Here is a 21,051-nt window from a genome sequence, read left to right as displayed (position 1 = left end):
TTGTGCATGGGCTTCACCTGTCCTCCTGTCCTAAGATCAGTCTGCATTTGGAGAATTTCAGATCTCAGTTGAGCTGAGAGGAAAATAAAAAGAAAAGAAGCAAACTATCAAGAATGCAATGTCTGGTTTGAGTGTCTGCTTGATAGCAGGACGTGCGAGTAGCTACAAGCTCTATATGTTTAGTGCTGGTTGCACATAATTTTGTTATCTGTGTTGATCAGTTATTGGAATGTTATAATTATCATAGATATGTTTGTTATAGAGCAGAATAGAATTGTGTCAGGGCCTGTCCCTGTTCCCCTCTTTCCAGTTATGTCTTTCATTACAGTGCTATTTGATTGTTTTTGAGGTGGTAGTAGCAGCTCCCTGGAAAGAGGTGGAGTTGTAAAGATGATCGGCAGTTTTCTGCAAACAATTTGCAGGTTCAGATTTACAATTCTAACATTAACTCTAGCATTCAGGACCACAAGACACATCTACAAGAAATAAATTTATTGAGGTAAAAACCAAATCTTTCTGGAAAAAGCACAAACGACATCAAAGCAAGTGCCATAAGGCGGTAAGAGGGGCCAAAAGAGACTATGAAGAAAAAATAGCCAAGGAGGCCAAAAACTTTAAGCCGTACTTTCAATATATTAAGGGGAAACGACCCGCGAAGGAAGCGGTGGGGCCATTAGATGACCAGGGAATAAAGGGAGTACTAAAAGAAGACAAAGCCATCGCCGACAAACTGAACACATTTTTTGCTTCTTTATTTACTGAAGAGAATATATCCAATATACCAGAAGCCGACAGGCTATACACAGGAAATGAAGACGGGGAAACTGACAGGAACGATGGTCAGTCTAGAAGAGGTATACAGACAGATTGATAGGCTTAAAAGTGATAAATCCCCAGGACTGGACGGCATCCACCCGAGGGTAATCAAGGAACTGAAAGGGGTTATAGCTGAACTGCTCCAACTAACAGCCAGTCTGTTGATCAAATCAGTAAAGATTCCGGAAGACTGGAAAGTGGCGAATATTATGTCGATCTTCAAGAAAGGTTCAAAGGGAGATCCGGGAAACTGCAGACCAGTGTGTCTGACTTTGGTACCAGGAAAGATGGTAGAGGCGTTGATAAAGGACCGCATCATCGATCACCTTGACGGATACGAATTGATGAGGACCAGCCAGCACGGCTTCGGCAAAGGAAGTTCTTGCTTGACAAACTTACTGCATTTCTTCGAAAGAGTAAATGGGCAGATAGACTAGGGTGACCCGGTCAACATCGTATATCTAGATTTTCAGAAGGCGTTCGACAAGGTTCCGCATGAACGTCTATTTCAAAAAATTGCGAGCCATGGAATCGAGGCTGATATACTCACGTGGATTAAAAACTGGTTGTCGGATAGGAAACTAAGAGTGGCGGTGAACGGACAATACTTGGACTAGGAAAGCGTCATGAGTGGAGTGCCGCAGGGTTCAGTGCTCGGGCCTGTGCTCTTCAACATATTTATAAACGACCTAGAAATTGTCACGACGAGTGAGGTGATTAAATTTGCAGACGATACACAGTAGTGAGGACAGAGAAAGATTGCGAAGACCTACAAAGAGACATAAATACGCTCGAGGAATGGGACGCGAAATGGCAAATGAGGTACCAGAAACTGAGGAGTCGGAGTTGAAGGATTTATCTACCGACTCCACAGTCCTGGCTAGGAAGAGGATATCTCAGGATCAGCTCAACTCTTCCTCCGCCTCCAGTCCTAAGTTGGCTGTCCTGTTGCTTGGCTGTGGGAAGCAGGTGTCTTCTGAAAATGCTTTGCCTTTGTTTCGGGGGATTTACAAATTATGCACACTCTCGTTAATTATACGCCACATTCTGCAAACTTATGATCATATAACTGAGGAGAGTGTCCTTACCCAGGAGAATATGACTTGGATAAAAAAGTTGGGGCGGTGGAGGCAGGACCATCATTCTCCACCTCTTAGAGGAAGGAAGAAGGCTAAAAAGAATTTCTTAACCTTACCAGCGGATTGAAAGCTGTGAGGTTGAAAGTTGGTAAACAGGAGATGCAGACAGCACCTTAATGGGTTCAATGCCTACAGTGTGAGTTTGCATCAAAATTTCTCTAAAGATAAATTTCTGATTTCATCTACACCTATTTTCCAAACAGGGTATATAGCTACGCTTCTGAAAGATGGTAGGGTCCATGAATGTAAAACACTTATTTTGCTGTAAAGTGCTATGTTTGATGTAAAAATTATGAGCCAAAGCAATGCAAAGCTGGCTTGAGCACAATTTTTAAGAAAACCTTTTTTTTTTTTTGTTTATAGAAATCAGATAAAAAGAACCGTTGACCACCCATGCTGTAGCTCTTGTCATAGAAATCAGAAATAATCTGGGGAAGAAGGGAGAGAATAGTGTCAAACAGCTTCATTTCAAGTTCTATTTGTTTAGAATTTACAAATCCCGTAACCAGTTAAAATCCTCTTGACTTCTAGATTCTGATTGTTCAAAGAACAGAACAGTTGAATAAGCTCATTGTTTTATGATTTCTCTTCCCTCCCCCACCCCACCACCCTTTAATGTATTTTACAAACAGGTTCCTGACAAGCTTGACACGCTGATTTCAATGTACGCCTGCTTCAGTTTGGGGTTGCAACATTAATAACACAGTTCCATGCATCATGCCACTTTTAAGCATGATCGTTATGATAAAGGGCATATACTTAATTACAAGCCTGCTTAATTACAGCTCTGTTGAAGCTCATTTGTTTAGGAGAATGCTAATTACACTACTGAGCCCCTGGCACATCCTTGTTTTTGTCCGCCCGCTCTGCGCCGTGTATCAGCACTTTGTCAGAACTATTGGTATCGCAAAGATTGATGAAATGCGGTGACAGACGCTTTCTTTGGATATTATGATTGCGTGAAAGACTTAAAAGAAAAAAAAAAAGAGAGACAGAAGGGTAGAAAAATAGGCTTCATTCAGTGCCGTTATTGAAACGCCCTTCGTTTTCTGTATCATCTGCTTTGACTTTTAGGGGCTGGCCATGGAAAAACGAGCTCATTGTCTTCTTGCTTTTGTGCAACGCTTCAGCAGGACTTTCTGAAGGGAAAAAAAAAAAAAGCGGTCATCAAAGACATGAGATTTAACTAAATTGCTCTGAAGCCAAGGAATGTGCTTTGAAGAATGTCTCTTTTTTGTTTGTATGTTAACTTTTAGCAACTGTTCTAACTTGAGCACTTTTCCATAGTGGTCTGATATGCAAAGGTTTCTTTTCCTTGGATTCGGTCTCCTACAAGTTGTTAATCATTAGGAAGAAACCGCATCTCACCTTCCAACTAACTGCTATTAAAAATGGTTTGTAGAGGATTGGAGTTAAGATTTTCAGAGGAATCTCTCCTAATTTTAGATTGCTTTGTGGTGGCCCTGATTGCTTGTGTTAATTTATTTGCAGTGAGATTTTAGGTAATGGTATTTTAGAACAAAATCTACAACTTGGAGCCCTGGGGGGAAATGGACTTTTATGCACCAGGTGCAGTGCAACACATAACTAGTTATGTCACAAACCAGTTCAGTTTCTTAGAACGCAAACAACCAAGTTATGTTCCAGCACGTAACTATCTTTGCTGTATAAGAAACAGAACTGGTTATGTTCCTGATGCTGTCATAGTGACCTCTTATTCTTGCTGGTTTGGCATGGGGGGGGGAGGAGAGGGTAACGACCACTAAGGCAGGGCTGCTTAATTCCGATCCTCGAGATCTATAGGCAGGCCAGGTTTTCATGAACATGCATGAGAGAGATTTGCATACCAAGAAGGCAGTGCAGGCAAATATTTCTCATGCATATTCATTGTGGATATACTGAAAACCTGGCCTGCCAGTAGATCTCGAGGACCGGACTTGGACAGCCCTGCTCTAAAGTATGCATAAGCCTTAGTGCAGTGGTTCCCATAATTGGTCCTGGAGGCACCCCAAGCCAGTCAGGTTTTCAGGATATCCACAATGAACATGCACCATATTTATGCCAGGGTTATCTTTGTCTAAAATACCTGTACCTCACAAAGAGGTCCGTAAACTGAAAACATGCACACAATTATAGAATATGGGTTAGCATGCACACAACTTAGGCACAGGCCTTTAGGCCAAGAAAACCCTGGGTACACCTACATGTTAGGACGCATAGCGATGTCTATCACCACATAGGCTGCGCTAAGGGTGATTCTAAACAGTGCACCTATCTTTTGTAGAATCACACTTAGCGCTGCACTAGTTGGTGTCAATTTTTGTAGGTGACATATATAGAATCAGGCTCTATCACTCTATAACATTTCTTCTGCTTTCTCTCTCTGCTTTGTAGCTATTCTCATAAGACTGATTGAGCAGTGTAGGAGCTCCGGCACCATGTGGTATAAACTTATTGAGAGCTACATGTGGTGGAAGAAAAGAAAATAACTGTTCAAAACGAGCGCCACTGCCAAACCTCCAGAGATAGTATGGGGTGGGAGGGGGTTAAAAACCTGGGGAGAGGACCAGCGTGAAGAGGATGGTGTGGACTAAATGTTGAAAATGATGAGTGATTATCGATGCTGGCTGAGGTACGGGTGGAAAGTGTGTACTTTGGAAAGAGCGTGTGTGGGGCACCTAGGCTGGAAGACAAGGTCGGAGACATTCCCCTTCTCCCTTTCGTTCTCACCATTCCCTTTCCTTTTTCTTTTTATGCAATGTATTCCACCCATGACCCTTTTGTAGCATGTCTTGTCAGTAAGATCTTGTACTTTGTCTTTTTTATTACCCTGTTTTTACTTATATTTTAAATTTTGTACAATGTAAACCACTTTGGTAATTAAAGCCTAAATAAACTTGAAACGTAAGTGTCTAACTTTAGGTAAGCTATAAAGAATTTGCCAGATAGGATTTAGCGTATCTTAACGTGCATTAAACAGAAACACTGCTCCATCCAGGTGTATGGGCTAAAGCGGTTTCAAGCCATTATAAAATCTTGCCAAATTACTACTACTACTACTACTATTTTTTATCAATTGTAACTTGCTGAAAGGATTACGCAGCACTGTACATATGCATTTAACATGTAATAGAAGGTCCCTGCTCAGAAGAGTTTACAATCTAGACCAGTGTATCTTAAATTGTGTGCCATGGTACAGTGGCATGCCCCCAAAAGATTCCAGGTGTGCCATGAGAGTTTCCAGAATTTCACTTTATTTTTTAAAAATTCCCTTCATAAGTTTACATTAGAATAGATGATATGTGCATTGTGTACGCAAGAGTCTGTAAGTGTTATGAGCGTCTGCATGCATAAGTATACAACCACCTAGACAAGCATCATTCTTTGACAGGATTAGTCCTTGAAAACTTATGGCAAGTATTTTTATTTTTTATGCAGTCGTTATAAAGCAATCAAGGCTTTGTTACCGTTTGGACCTTCTTATCTTTGCAAACTTGGATTTTCAGCTCTGACAGAAATTACATTTTAAAAAAAGAGATTGACTGCAGATGGTGGATGATGAAATGCATGTTTGCTTGTCGACTATCGAGCTGCGTTTTGAGTTAATTTGCACTCAAAAAACAAACTCATCCATTGCATTGATTAGCAATTCTATCTACTTTAGTTTCACCGTAGTTACAATTACCCATACATAGCTTAAAGAACTTTAAATAAATAACTCTCAAATGTAATTTTTTGTTGTTTTTTGCAATTTTATCATGTCAGTTATGTGCCACAAAAAACATTTGCTCCGTTTAGTGTGCCAGAGCTAAAAAAAAAGTTTGACACACTGATCTATCTAGACCAGGGATCTCAAAGTCCCTCCTTGAGGGCCGCAATCCAGTCGGGTTTTCAGGATTTCCCCAATGAATATGCTTTGAAAGCAGTGCATGCACATAGATCTCATGCATATTCATTGGGGAAATCCTGAAAACCCGACTGGATTACGGCCCTCAAGGAGGGACTTTGAGACCCCTGATCTAGACAGACAAACAGTACATATAGGATTTAATTACTTTGAAAATACTTCTCATTAAATATAAGAAGTAACCTGTCACAGATGTATATTTTCAGCAGTGACTGAACAAATGCTTATTCTGGGGATGCTTCAGATCTTATGTTAATCCTTGAATATTCTTGTCTTTCAGCAATGGATGGAGTACCTTTCATGATATCTGAGAAGTTTGCTTGTGCCACTGAAGCTGTAAGTAACCTCTTAGAAAATTCAGGAATAAGAGGTTAGAGTTTTCAATTTGGGATTACAGGCAACACAATTTCAGTTGGGTTCTAGCAAGGTCTCTCTTTGATAATAAAGTGGAGGCCACCAACTGTTAAGAGGTCTGTTGATTCGGTTTGTCTAACTCAGGGGTAGGTAATTCCGGTCCTCGAGAGCCAGAGCCAGGTCAGGTTTTCAGGATATCCACAATAAATATGCATGAGATAGATTTGCATCTCAAGGACGCAGTGCATGCAAATCCATCTCATACATATTCATGGTGGAGATCCTGAAAACCTGACCTGGCTCCTGCTCTCGAGGACTGGAATTGCCTACTCCTGTCTAACTAATGATGGGATATCACCGGTTTGTCTAACTAATGGTGGATTATAACCATAGACCTTGCTCTCTGATCTATCTCCACTGGCAAATGGTCACACAAATTTTAGCCAAGTATGAAGGAAGAATGCAGAGAGCATCTCAGAACACCATTTTTAATGCTGGACAACCAGCACTCATATTTAATGCAGGCTTGCCCAAGGTAGTCTGAGTAACTCAGGTTTGCCCACTAATCAGTTTTATCTGGTGAACTTTCGCTCAAGCACCCAATTCATTTTATCTTCTGAAGGCCAGCAGAATACTGGCCTCTAAATGACTAGTTTGAAAATTGTTGATCTGTATGAATTTTCTTGAACTTCAAAAGAACCTGCTCTGTTCTTTTTAGGTGCATACTGAACAATTCCTAACTAAGTAAATAACTCCTCAAACAAGTACTGTTTGACAGCATTGGGGTGTTTTGTTATTGGTTTTTGCTTTCAGACTATTTACTCAGTTTGGTATCAGGATTTGACCCCAGGACACCCCCCCCCCAAAAAAAAAAAGGGTAACCCAAAGTAATGGTGGTTATCAACCTAGTCCATGGACTACACCCAGCCATTCAGGTTTTCAGTGTATCCACAGTGAATATGGATGAGATTAATTTGCACACACTACATTCATTGAATGCAGCTTTATCTCGTGCACTATTATTGTGGATATCCTGAAAATTTGACTGGTTGGGTAAGTCCCAAGGGTAGGGTTGGGTTGAGGACCACTGATACAGAGGCTTATCTTGTGAGGTGTTAGGAACCCATTGGTGCAAAGCCAATTGATGTAGAGTGAGGAGGTTGCACACGTGTACTGCTTGCATTAGTGTCTTAGGCTGGCCTTTGGCTGCTTTTAATGGATATACAAATCAGGGCAAGTAACCCTTCTGGAGTGGCTATCAGCAGCTAATAGAACAGTCATCTTGCATGTAAGCTGATTCCTAAAGAAAACATCCTGTGCTTCACATGTGCAGAAGTTGGATAAGTTTAACTAAAATAATAAGTGATTGATGATTTTATGGATCCAAAATCTTCAGAACAGCACAAGGGTGGTTTACATCTTGGTGCTGGATCGAGCATGGTGGAAATGCTTTTAGAGTACAAATGAAACGATTGACTCTCTGCCTCCATAGTTCATTTCTTTTGGTATCTTTGTCGTTTACCACTAATCCTGGGATAAACAAGGGAAGAATAATATTACTAATTTATATTATTTTGCATTGAAATGAATCTCCCCCCTTTTTCCGATCTGATGAGAGCATGGCTGTCTACAGCCCAGGTACCACTCATAGTGCCTCCGTGGAAAGTTTCGCAAGGGAGTTGCAACTATGCATGCAGCAAAACACAGCTGGAAAAATATTGTCCTTATTTTGCGGATATCCCTGCTCAGTTTGCAAATGGCATGTACCGGAAATACAGGGCTGACTTGCACACTCACGCCTGTGCCTGCTTGAACTCACATTCACACTCGCACTCTCTTTTTCAGTAAAGTAGCGTAAGAGTACATAGCCAGAAGGCTGTAGCATAGCGAGGGAGGGTGACACCTGGGGCGGTGGCACCTGGCATCAATGTGCCATTCAACCCCCGCTGCAACATGCCCCCCCCCCCATGTATACCTGTTGAAATGTTCGCCAGCACGACCAGCACCTTCCACACGCTGCTTACACGGACCTCAGCACCCTTCTGACATCACATCTTAGTCCCGTAACTAGGAAGTGACATCGGAAAGTAGCCGAGTGGAAGATGCTGTTTGTGCCAGCAAACTTTTAAAAGGTATGAATGGGGGGGGCGGCAGAGAGGATGAGAGGCGCTGGTGCCCCCACGAAGACAGGACCCATGGCAGTCTCCCCCCCCTTACTACTCCACTGCCAGAAGGTACATGAAGTTTATATAAAATGTTATATATCTTTTTCACAAAATATATAATAGGCCCATTGAAAGCAACGCACAGAAAGTTAATCATTTCACAGTACATGACTTCTTAAATTGCAGAGATGTTCCAATCTTGTCATTTTGACAGAGATATTTGCCCAAGGAAGCTGCTTTTATGCTGTAACGGTGACTCGTGAATAAGAATGTTTGAGGGCTTGGATGTATCTTATTCTTGACTTATTTTTAAGGGAATGGGCCTATCCATTCCTCATGGGGAGGGGGAGAAAGGGCTCATCCCAGTTTTTAAGTTCCTGAGACTAGCCTGTGATGTACTTTCGTTAAGTGGTGGGGAGAATGTTCCAAGCACACTGGATGTTACGGTGAAATCTGGAAACACAAGTAATGTGGAGCTCTACTGACATGTTAAAAGTGCAAGAACATTTACTTTTTAAAAAATTAGTTAAAAAGAGTAATATACATTGGTGACTTCCACCATCATGTTCCATCAGAATGTGAAGCTTTGTGTCCAATGAATGTTCTCCTTCTGTAGTACTGTATAATTTCCATGCTCACTCCCCCGTTCCCTTAATATTTTCTTGGCTCCATAAGTTTAGTTTATTTGAGATTTGATATACCATATGGTCGGTGGTATATCTTGGAAATAATGTGGACCTAGACTTTCTGACATACACATGGAATTATGCAGAACCTGTGATGGATGTCCAAACAAAATATCAGAAACGGTCCCCAGAGCAGGGGTACAGATCCATCTCAGAAGATATAGGAGCAGCCATAAGTCTGCCCCCCCCCCCCCCAGTGTACTAAAGGGACTAAGTGGGTAGAATCTTTAGCACTAATATTCTGTGTTCTCCTTCCTACCTCGTCTTCTCTCACATAGAGCTGGATGCTCTAAAATCGCTGTTAAAATCCTGTGGGTCACTGTGGCATTGGTTAAATGGTCCAATTTGAAAATGGTGATTGATGTTTCACAATTTTATGTGCAAATGAGTTTCTCGGAGGTCCATCATAATCCCATCCAATCAGTCATTGGAGAAAGTGACTGACACATGCTCAGAGTTGGCAAGGGAAGCCTCGAACAGCTTAGCGGCAGAGAAAGCCCTGAAGCAGCCTCCTACCGCTCAACTGTCCAGGCAGGAAGAGTAGTTTTTTTTTTTTTTAAATGGGCATAGATATTGTGTGTGTTACACACACACAACATCTGTACCCATTTAAAGTAAGTCATATTGGATCCACCCCCCACCCCTATGATGGCCCACACACCCCGAACGTTTAAAAAAAAAAAAAATTAGCAGGAGGGAAGCCCACTCCCTCCTGCCTTAGCTACTTGGACCTTCCACACTTCCAACCCTCCCAGCATTTAAATTGAAGATAGGCAGGAGGGATGCCTCCCTACTGCTGCTGCCCTCTCCCCCAACCTTTAAATGGAAGATTGGCTGGAGAGATGCCTCCGGGATTCCACATGAACCCTTGACACCCCACCCTCAACACAACCCATACCTTTTTGATGAAAATCTGGCAGGAGGGATGCCTTCTCCCCCCTGCTTGCAGGGCCTCCCCACAAACCCCACCCACCTTTAAATAGAAGATCGGGGGAGGGATGCCCACTGTCTCCAGAACCCCTGATACCTCACCCCGAATCCCCAACACCTCCCCCAACCCTGTACTTTTTTGATGAAAATCTGGCAGGAGGGATGCCGACAAATCCGCCTCTTTAAAATGGTAGGCCTTCCCCTTTCCGGTGCATCCTGGGATACACTGGAAGGGGTCTAAGAGGCACTTGGGCCAATCAAGGCTTTAGACTCCATCCTGTGCATTCTGTTTTTAAAGCTGACAAAAATTTGAAAATAGGAAATGAATGACATAGGTAGGAGTAAACTGTTACAGACTAAAAAAAAAATTTTTACATTCATATGTTCTGTTTTCACTTGAGAAATTCAGAATAAAAGAAATTCTAGCTGTTTTATATGGCCAGGTACTGGTTTAAAGTAAAGAGCCTTGCTAAGCACAATTTCAAAGACATTCCATTTAGGATTTACGTTCTTTATTTCATAATGTTGTTTTCATTTGTTGAGCTAAAGAAAGGGACTTCATGTATTATGCTGAGCTGTAATTTGAAATTTTCTAGAAAAAATAAATTCCTGACTTTTAAACTGAATTGCTCTATATTAAGGTGGACTGAGGGTTTTCTTTTGTTTTCCAGATGCAAGAAGCTGAACTCCTGGGCATTACAATCAAATCTCTGGCCGAAATTGAGAAAGAGGTGAGTGCTGTCTGCTTTGTCAGCAGTTAGGAGTCCTGTTCAATGGCAATAGTTTCTTGTTTTACTCTGTGTCCTTGGCTAGCATAGAATGTCTATGTTAAATCTAACAAAAAGCTGAATGTTGCTTTGTCTGTCTAAATACTTGCAGTAGTTTAATATATCATGAAGAGCAGAATCTATTTTTGACTTAGAGAATGATACAGTGACTGTTACCTGCGGCTAGCCATGGGTAACCCGCCGAAACGGGAAGGAAAAAAACCTGGTTGCTCCGTGGAGTGGTGAATGGCCTTGTCCCTGCAGTTAAGTGAGAGAATGCACGCAAAATTCTTATCACTCCTCGTGATAGCATGGTCCAGCAGCCTCCTTCCTCCTGATCGCCACAATCCGGGCATCTCCCGTCCTTCCTCTCACCTTCGCTGGCGATTTTCATTGTCTCCAAGCGGCACAAGCCTTTAAACAAGTTGTGCACGGCTGCCTGATCCTCTGCTGCAACTGGAAAAAGGAAATTGCGTCAGAGGAGACGTTTCGGGCAACCACACGCAACTTGAGAAAAAGGCTTGGGCCACTCGGAGACAATGAAAATCACCAGCGAAGGTGAGGGGGAGGGAGGGAGATGCCCGTACTGTGGCGACCGGGAGGGAGGGGGGCTGCTGGACCGCATGAACGGCACTGAAGGGAAGTGGAGAGAGAGGGGGAGGGGTAAGAGGAGCAGATGCTGAAGGGAAATGGGGAGGAGAGAGTGGGGGGAAGACACTGAAGGAAAGTGGGTAGGAGAGAGAGAGGGGAGCACATACTGGATGGAAGGAAGGGATAAAGAAAAAAGGGCACATGCTGGATTGGGGAGACAGATACCAGATCTGAAGGGAGGAAAGGAGGAGAGTGATACTAAAAACCACCTAGGGGAGGGAAGGAAAGATGGGAGGGAAGAAGACAGAGATGCCAGACTAGGGGGGAGCAGAGGGAAGAAGATGGGTGCCAGCCCAATTCTGGGGGGGGAGTGGAGGGAGAGATGGAAGGGAGAGGCACAGTAACAGAGCAGATGCCATAAGGAAGAGGCAGAGAGAAGGCAGACAGTGGATGGAATGAATAGAATGACGAAAAGATGAGGAAAGCAGAAACCAGACAGCAAAGGTAGAAAAAAATTTCTATTTATTTTCTTTTTTTTTTTGCTTTAGGTTAAAGTAGTAAATTAGTTGTGTTGATAAATATTTATAAACAAAGCCCTGCCAGTTGAAGATCTCTTCCTCTAGTTTGGCAGCCAGAACTTGGATTTATAAAATGACAATTGTACAGAATATTGTTTCTTTTTATAGTTTAATAAAATAAGTTTAGTATAAAACTATTCGAGGCTTGCGGAGATGGGGCAGAGATGGGGATGGGGACAAATTTTTCCCCGTGTCTTTCTCTATTTTGACTCTCAACTCTCTACTTCTGGTGGTGGCCTTTCCCTAGCTTGACAGATAGGAGAGATTGTACAAGGGTACTCGAATTGTTCAGTTTTTAGCAGGAATGATTATTTCACACCCCTCATACATATTGTTTCATGCCTATCGCCCACAAATGTTAGTAATGTTCTAGTGTCTTTATCTGTGGGATTCATAAAAGAAATTTATTTTCAAATGTTTGTTTTAATTATTTTCTGTGACTTTTTTTTAACTTGTGAAAGTTAGCAGATCAGCAGCCCTGAGAACCGGGCCAGTACAACATTACTGGGCAGCCTAAGTGAATCTTCAGCTTTGACTTCTCGTACCCCTCCAAAGACAATATACTTTTAAATATTAATCTGTGTCATTTATGTTTGTGTGTATGACACACACAGCAATTTTCAAATATCCCATTTACTTAGGTCAGTCACTTTTTGAAACTGCCTTCAATCTTCTTATATGTAAAAGTCTGTGTTCACGTTCTTTTGAAATTTTGTGGCTGTCAGGGATCTATTGGTTTGACTTTGCTGCAGCTGTTCTTAGCTTGACCATTCCCCCCCCCCACCCCCCGAAGCTAGTGCCCTAGTTGACCACCGAGTCTTGCCTGATGGTTGAGCCAGCCCTGCTGGGAAGTGATGCTTCTTTGCAGTGTACACCAGGGGGCTGATGTGGTTTGAGCCATATGTTTAACTGATGTGGAGGCCAAAGAAGAGAAGTTTTGTCTTTTCACGGATGGAATTCCTGGTCTTTTAGCTTGGTGTCTTCTAGGTATGTAAAAACAATTGAAGCTCAAACCAGGTGGATTCCATCCTGTGGATTTTCTGCTAACGGGTCTGGGGGGAAAAATACAAAGCAAATCTGCCCCTCTCCTCCCCTTGGAAAAATTTTTGTTTGAAAATTGAGACACATGCACTGAGCGGATGCTTTTCTTCTTATGTAATTTACACCTATATGGGAGCAAATACAAAGTCAGGTCAAACAGTATGCACAGCTGTTTATAATGAGGTCTTGATGCATACTCAGCCTCACACCCCAAACCTAAATTCGCCCACTTCAACATGGGTAGGATAGTTTTAAAATTGTATTTTTATGAGGCTATTCCGGCCCTCGAGGACCGGAGTTGCCCACCCCTGGGCTAAACAAATGTTTATTTGTGTGAAAAATATTGCTCCGCCCCACCCCCATCCCACACCAATGCATTTCATCTTAAAAGTCTGGTGAGATCCTGCTTAGTGAACTGATCACTGCCCTTGCAGAGGCCAGACAGGAAGTCCATTTACCCATTTAATTGCTACAATGAATTTTTAACAGCTATTGGTGTTTGTAGAGAGTTTTAATGAAGCTGTACATGTAAAACCCAGTCTAAAATTTTAAATTTTGACCAAGTTAGTTTCCTTGCCCTTGTAGTTCCTTGGGAAATGCAGTCACACAAAAAGAGCTTTAAAAATGATTTTCTAACTGGCAAGGTTTTGCATTTTAAAATACTAGTTCCAGCAATTAAACTTGAGGTTTTTTTTTCCCTTCCCACAGCTCCCAAATGAGTAGAGAAATTCGTCTTGATTATAATTGCTCATAGCCACGCATATCTAATTTGTGTCTTTTTAAGTGTTAATTGGTAAACAGTCTGAGCTGACATCTTTATGTGTGTGTGCTGAAAAATGAATGCATGTTGCATTTTCCACTGGAGACGCCTCCTGCTACCGGTGACATCACGACATTGAAGAAAAATTAATGAAGATATCCCCCACCCATCTCAAAACTTTAAAAAAAAATGCTATTTCAGGAAAATTATTTTTCTGTATTTTCAATCAGCTGTTTAAATTTCTTTCAAAGTCCAAGGAAACAATCTTTTTCCTTAATAGCTACTGTATATTGCAGTGTATTCATCATCTTTTGTGTGTTTTCAACAATCCTTTTATTCAGTAGGGAGAGGGAAAAATATTTACTGTATAAGTTTTTCCTTTATTTTTTACAGAGTTTAATAACAGTAATGGTATGGCACCATCTAGTGTCAATATTTTGTATTACACCTAAAGAAACAATGAAATATGAAACAAAACGAAATATTGAATAGTGCATTTTGTTGTATGCTGGAAAATTCTCAGCCCCTATCAGACAATCAAATGAAAAAAATCTCTCATGGTAGCATCACATCAAAGTTTTAAATAGGATAAAAGGACTAAAGGAATGATTCTTACCTCAGCAATGTGTGTACCAGTGCAAGGGTTATGGGTTCAGATTCTGTACCGATCATGGCTGGTCAGGTCTAAATATTTATTTAAAATATTTATATTCTCCCTAGTCCACAGTTCCTAGCAGATTATAACAGCATGCACAATCTGTAGCACATGGTCCAGAGATGTTTATATAGAGGAGGGAGTTACTGGCTGCTATTATTATTGCTGTGGAGTTTGTTTTGATGATTGTATATGAACTATTTTATGTGATTATGGATGTTTTTATTGTAAACTACCTAGGTGTTAGGTAATAAGTGCTTGAAATAAATAATTCAAAATAGCCACATTCACAATCACATAAAATGGTGATGGGACAAAAGCGCGCCGGACAAAACCGCGCCAACATTTCAGCCCAGACAATACCCCCCCCCCCCACGGCAGCATGAACACTATTAATTAACCCGGGGGGGGTTCCCCCCTCATATACCCTGTCAGAGCTCTTTAAAATTAACTTTTGCGGCGGCACACTGGAGTCTTGCACGCAATTGTCCTGATTCAGCAGGACCTTTTTCATGTTTTTCCATAATACAGCAATCGGACCTGTAGGCCCTATCCATGAATAAAGAATTGCTTTCAACCCCAAGAGAATTATCCTTTTCAAAAAATCTTTAAACCCCTTAGGCACTGGATGTTGTACATCAAAAAGCCAAAATAGGTTATAACTATTATAATGCCATTTAATGTGCCACATACTACTAACCCTGGAAAAAAAATCTCTGACCAAAAATGAGAAATCAAAGGTCATTCCCAAAACATATGTGATAATGTCGCCTTAGGATGATCACATTTTAAACAAGAACCTACAGAAACAGTTGTCGCTCTATAGGCTCTCCAAGGTGTCATATACATACAAAAAAGAAATTTATAACCCATCTCAAAATAAGAAATGTCAGATATAAGACCAAGTGTAATAAAGATAAAAATATTTTGAGATGAGTACTTTGTGAATTGATCTTCAATTCAGCATTCCAATCTTGTGCCACTTTGTCATAATCCATGTTTGGAGAAAATTCCAGCATCGAGTGTCTAAAATATTTTGAAGGTACTATTAACTGGGCCTCCAACTAAAGCACCTCTGACAAAGTCTCAAAAATTTTTGAATTCAAAAATTTAGAAGTTAGGGAAGACACATAAAATTTTAATTGAAGATATGAATAAATATCCATATGGGGCCATCCATAATCAGTACATAATTGAGAACATGTTGGTAAAGTTCCATCATCTCTAAGGATTTGATATAAGTAAATTAGAGTCCCCCTCTTATCTGCCCTAAAACCAGATGATACCATTCGAGGTTTAAAAGATCCATTACCACTAATTGGTAACAAAGGAGTAATTTGAAAATTAAAAGATAATTTTTTACAAATTTGATGCCAAGTAGCTCTTAAAGGGGTAAGTAAGAAATAATAAGGATTCTTCCGGACAGCAGACTCTATTCTAGATGAATGGAGAAGAAAACTAAAATAAGGCTTCCAAAAATGAAGTTCTACAGAAGTCCAAGAAAAATACGACGTTGAAAGAAACCAGTCATGAATATGCCTCATATGGCAAGAATCCACAAATTGATGCAAAGAAAGTAGACCAAGACCACCTTTATCAATCTTTAAAGCCAACATATGTATTGAAAGACGAGGTCTACCCCCTTTCCAAAGGAATGCCCTAAGATGTTTATCTAATTGAAATTCAACTCTTCGATAAAGAATAAGAGGGAGCATCTGGTAAATATACAACCATTGAGGCAAAATAATCATGTTGTAAAGCGCAATACACCCCATCAAAGAAACTGGAAAATGGCGCCATGTCAATAGATGAGATTTAGTTTTGTCTAACAAAGGTTGTATATTAATATCATGAAGCTGATTAAGATTTTGTGGAATTGATATACCAAGATATATTATTTTTTCAGACGCCCAAGTTAAAGGAAAAACACCATTCCATTTAGAAGGCAAAGATGAATGAAATGGAAGAGCCATTGATTTCTGATAATTTAATTGAAAGCCAGAGTGGAAGCCAAATTCTGCCAATACATCAAGTAGATGTCTTATAGACCTCTCAGGGTTAGTCAATATAAGCATAAGATCATCAGCATAGACCAAAACCTTCAAGTCATGACCCGCAATAGAAATGCCTGTAATATGAACATCACTTTGGAGAATACATAATAAAGGTTCCAAATACAAAATAAAAAGCAATGGAGACAATGGACAACCTTGACGAGTCTCTCGAGAAATATTGAAAAAAGAAGAATGAGTTCCATTGATTAGAATAGATGCACGAGGATTGGTATATACAACATATAAACAGTCAAGAAACCAACCAGAAAAACCTATATATGAAAGCGTTTGAAAAAGAAAAGACCACTCCACTCGGTCAAAGGCTTTCTGTGCATCTAAACTAGCTAAGAGTCCGGGTATCCCCTGCGCCTGACCTGTCGCCAATGCCATCAAAACCTTGCGAACACTTAATACAGATTGCCTTCCACGGACAAATCCAACTTGTTCTTGACCAATAAACGTAGGTAAATATAAAGCAAGCCTATCCGCTAAATCCCAAGCAAAAAATTTTAAGTCAACATTTAGCAAGGCGATAGATCCTACAGGACCGAATTATGGTCATTGGAGAGCACAAATGTTATATTTAGTGCTCATGGAAGCTTTGTCTGTTTCTGACTGGGATATGAAACAAGGTAGGATTTTACTTGTTATTTGGAAACCATTCTTAGAAACATTGACTCCAGCTGCTCAGAGACCTTAATTTTTTATTTTTTTTTAACAGTCTTGGAAGAAGAATTGGGTAGGTCTAATTATAATTATTCTTTATTTTTAATTATATTTATATGCTAATTTATTCAGGAAATTGGGTGGGTAGTTGGGTGGGTGGTGAGAAATAGGTTTGTAAGATAGAGAGTGGTAGTTGAAATTGAAATTGTTTGAATTTATTATTTATTTTTATTTATATATCTATATATATTTGTATATCTAATCTTCATATTAATTGTATTTCCTCATGTTTAATAAAAATGATTTAAATTAAAAAGAAAATTTGATCCTTCTGGCCATTTGTTTTGTGACCTGACTGCTGCTGATTAAGTGGAAAGCAAAACTGGAAGAATTCTTGTGTTACATGCCTCTTATGACATAGGAGAACAAGACCACATCACCCCTAGGGGTGTGAGAGGCAGACTGCCCCAGGCACCCCCCCCCTCCACGCCTACTAGCGCCTAAGTCCAATTTAGGGGCCACAAGGCACGATTCTGTAAAAGGCACCGAACTCATAATTGATGTACACTTTGTGCCATGTTACTTCTCTCCTATGTTTTAGCTGCTGTTATAGACTCAGGGCCAAGCATGAGTTCTATAATGGCAGTTATGTAATAATGGTGTAAATCTGCATTTGCACATCTAACGTTAGGTGTGAACAAGCTAAATGGCTGACATGCTTGCTCACGCCTAACTATAGACAGTTTGGCATGTACAGGGTAGTATTCTATAACCCATGCAGATAACTGCTAAACGTGCCTCCAAGCCACCTGTGCCGCTTCTAGGTCCACACTCCTCCTCGAAGTTGCACAAACTGGAGATTGAACATGAAATGACTAAAGGCAGTTAATGAGCGAAACTTATAATTTGTGTCAGCGCCAGTTAAGTCCAATTCTACCATTAACTGGCTGTTAATTCCAATTATTGAATTGTTAGTCGTGCAACTGATATTCTTCTGTAACTATACATTAGTTAGAAATTTGAGCACACAATTTGCATATGTAAAAGTTTACAGAATTAGAAGTTAGTGTCTGTTAAGAAGTGGTAAGAGGTCCCACATTAACTCCATATTAGGCAGTGGGTGAGAAGCGTAGCACAGTAACTGCCAAATGCATTCCACTTTCCACCCATACCATGCCTACACAAAATATACAACCAGTAGACAGCCACATGCTAACTATGAAAATACCACGAAGCCTCTTAATGCTTCTCTGGCCTAGCTTGCCACATGGTAAAATGTGTACAAAGTGCATGCCATGGCTTAGTAAAAGGCCCCCTCTGTATTTGGGTTTATACATAATTTGTGACCTGGATCTGAGACTTCATGAGGCTGTTATGATTTTGTAACATTCTAATGAATTGAGGTCTTCGGTAGTATCTGTAAATAGTTTTGGCTAATTCCTCTGATGAGATGTGTGTACACAGAGCTGTGTCTGGGTCCCAGATAGATCCAATCTGAATGCCTAAAGCAGCAATTTTATTGCTGAGAATTGTAATCTATTGTTCTTTGAACTTGGGGAAGAATGCTGTGCTTAGTGGTTTTCTGATGATACGTGATTTATGATTTTAAGTATTACCTTGTGCTTTCTCTGCATCACATGAGAGAACCACCTGTAGATTTTACTGTTTAAGGGTCTCTCTAGTTGGGCAGGTAGTATAGTGCCAAAGGGACCATGGTACAAATCATATAATTTCTTTTAGCTCTTTTTACCCACCTCTTGTCTGCCAAACCCATTTTCAGTTCTTCAGTCACTGTGCAGTTTCACAAACATTCCTCTTAGTCTTAGTCGGTCCGCTTGCCTGGAGAGCCCTGCAGTGGTCGGGGAGATGTCGTGCAGATGTTGTCTGTCTGGGGCCCTGCCTGCCTACTTGGTTATGTCATTGAGCTTTGATGTCAGCACGATGGTGCACATGGGCTCCCGACTTTGTAGGCCCGGAGATGGTTGCAGTTGGGATCCCGAGGCTGTCTTCAGAAGATGACAGATTGGCATCGAGCGATCGCCTGCGGCCTGTTTCCTCTTCCATCCTGCTTACACTGAACTGAGCAGAACTGAACTTTTATTTTGCATCATTTTTATTTTTCATTACATTCTGCTTCCCATTCTCTTTGTCTTTTATTGTGATTTAATATTGTTACTTTTTCCCCTCACCATTCTTGGAATTTTGCTATATCTTTTTTTCATTATCTTAATAATTGTTTGCACAGGTACTTTAGAAAGATTGTGAGCCTTCAGGACAGATAGGGAAGTCTTGAGTACCTGTATTTTATTGTAACCGCTTAGATCTGTAAGATGCTTACGCGGTATATCATATATTAATAAAACATAAACATTTACCTTGGCTGTGCTAAAATAACTTCATTGTGTACTGGGTGCAACCCCCCAACAGCAACTAAAACAAAAGCATGGGGAAAATAGCCCGCAATACATGCCCCACTGGGCAGACTAGATCTTTACTTGCTGTCATATGATATTGCTGTTCAATAAGAAAAAAATGAATTAAATATATTGGAATTCTATTTGTTGTTAAGAAGACTTCAGATAGGAGGAGATTTTTCCATCTAAACTGCATGGAACAGAGATCGCTAGTGTGAGAAGGATTTGGCATCTTGACATCATTCTTTGCACCTGGAGCCTCTATAAGACCTGCCTACTATTGCGTTACTCTTTGGAGGAGACTGTTCCATCTAACCTGCTTGGAGCAGAGATCACTGTGTGAGAAGGTGGAGGCATGAAGGACTCGGCATTTGACGTCATTCTTGGTGCCTGATGCCACTGTAAGACTTGGCCTACTGTCATGGTACTCTTTAGAGGAGAATTTTCCATCTAACCTGCATGGAGCAGAGATAGCTATGTAAGAAAATGGAGGCCTGAAGGGCTCAGTGTCTGATATCATTTTTAGCACCTGGAGCTGCTATAAGACTTGCCTACTACCACAGTACATGGCCCATGGTTACAAGTCTGCAGTAATGTACGCGAAGGAGCATGACTAAAGGGGAATGCCCCTTTCGAGAGGCGACTGAGATTATGAAGTATGTTGTTCCATCTATAAGGTACTGTTAATATTTGATTTTCTTTTCCCAAGATAATGGGTAAAAGGACGGGTGTGATTCAAGGCTTAAAACGGCCTATGCAAGGTCCAATGGATACTTTTGTAACAGATAAAGGGATTGTTATATTATCAGCTACTGAGATAATCAATCCATCCCTCCAAAGAAGATGGCACCTTCTTTGTCCTTACTCGTGCTCAGCTCAATCCACTCAATATACTTGCCAAGATCACTCAAATTTTGTCCAACCTAATAGAGGCTGGGTTACCGATTGGATATCCTCTCTGTTAACCTATTACTGCAAGTTCAGAGGTTGTAACATCATTGGTTAAATAATCTCCTAATGAAGTAGTACCCACCAAGCTTTCTTTAAAATCAGTCACCTTTGGAGGCTGTTTGGGGTAAGACCATATTGCAGTACTACCTTTTAAGGATGCTCCTAATGTTGAGATCTGGAAGTCTAGAACTAGAATGGAAGGAACCTTATCCAGTTGTCTTCTCTAGTTCTGTTCATTAACTAGGGAAGTAGCAGCCAAGGTGACTTTGGAAGCTGATTTAAATGTGCAAAGTGAGAAATTGAATGAACAATCAGAAAAATTTGGAAAACTGGAGAAAGGGAACAGTGAGCAAACAGCAAAAATAGGGATGCACAGATGTCTTTCCTTGGGTAAAAAATGCAAAGACAAAGTCTCAAGTCCACAAACAGTTACAAACAGTTGATTGGTAAAGTTTAAACAATGACCCAACATGGTCAGTGTTTCGACACCACATGGTGTCTTCCTCAAGTGTTGATATGTACAAGGTAAACAGAGTCCAAAGCCTCAGTGAGCAGCTGGAAATTCCCAAATATGGGC

General features: G+C 40.7%; 1 protein-coding gene across 7 annotated transcripts in view; it reads left to right on the top strand.

The window, feature by feature from the left end:
- The window catches only part of MVB12B (multivesicular body subunit 12B), a 305,040-nt gene that overhangs the window by 278,876 nt on the left and 5,113 nt on the right, over positions 1-21,051 (top strand). For 5 of the 7 annotated variants that reach the window (XR_004540855.1, XR_004540854.1, XR_004540857.1 and 2 more), the window contains exons 8-9: positions 6,143-6,198; positions 10,669-10,728. Coding sequence is in view for 2 of the 7 variants with exons in the window: in XM_033960795.1 (XP_033816686.1) it covers positions 6,143-6,198; positions 10,669-10,728 (116 nt within the window). In the remaining 5 variants the exon portion in view is untranslated. Of the gene's footprint in view, positions 1-6,142; positions 6,199-10,668; positions 10,729-12,394; positions 16,150-21,051 lie in introns of those variants that run through there. The other 2 variants (XM_033960796.1, XM_033960797.1) reach the window with 2 other exon arrangements.

The sequence above is a fragment of the Geotrypetes seraphini genome, chromosome 10, assembly GCF_902459505.1.
Source record: "Geotrypetes seraphini chromosome 10, aGeoSer1.1, whole genome shotgun sequence".
Lineage (NCBI taxonomy): Eukaryota > Metazoa > Chordata > Amphibia > Gymnophiona > Dermophiidae > Geotrypetes > Geotrypetes seraphini.
Note: the sequence above shows the minus strand (reverse complement) of the source record. Positions and strands in the feature narration are given on the sequence as shown.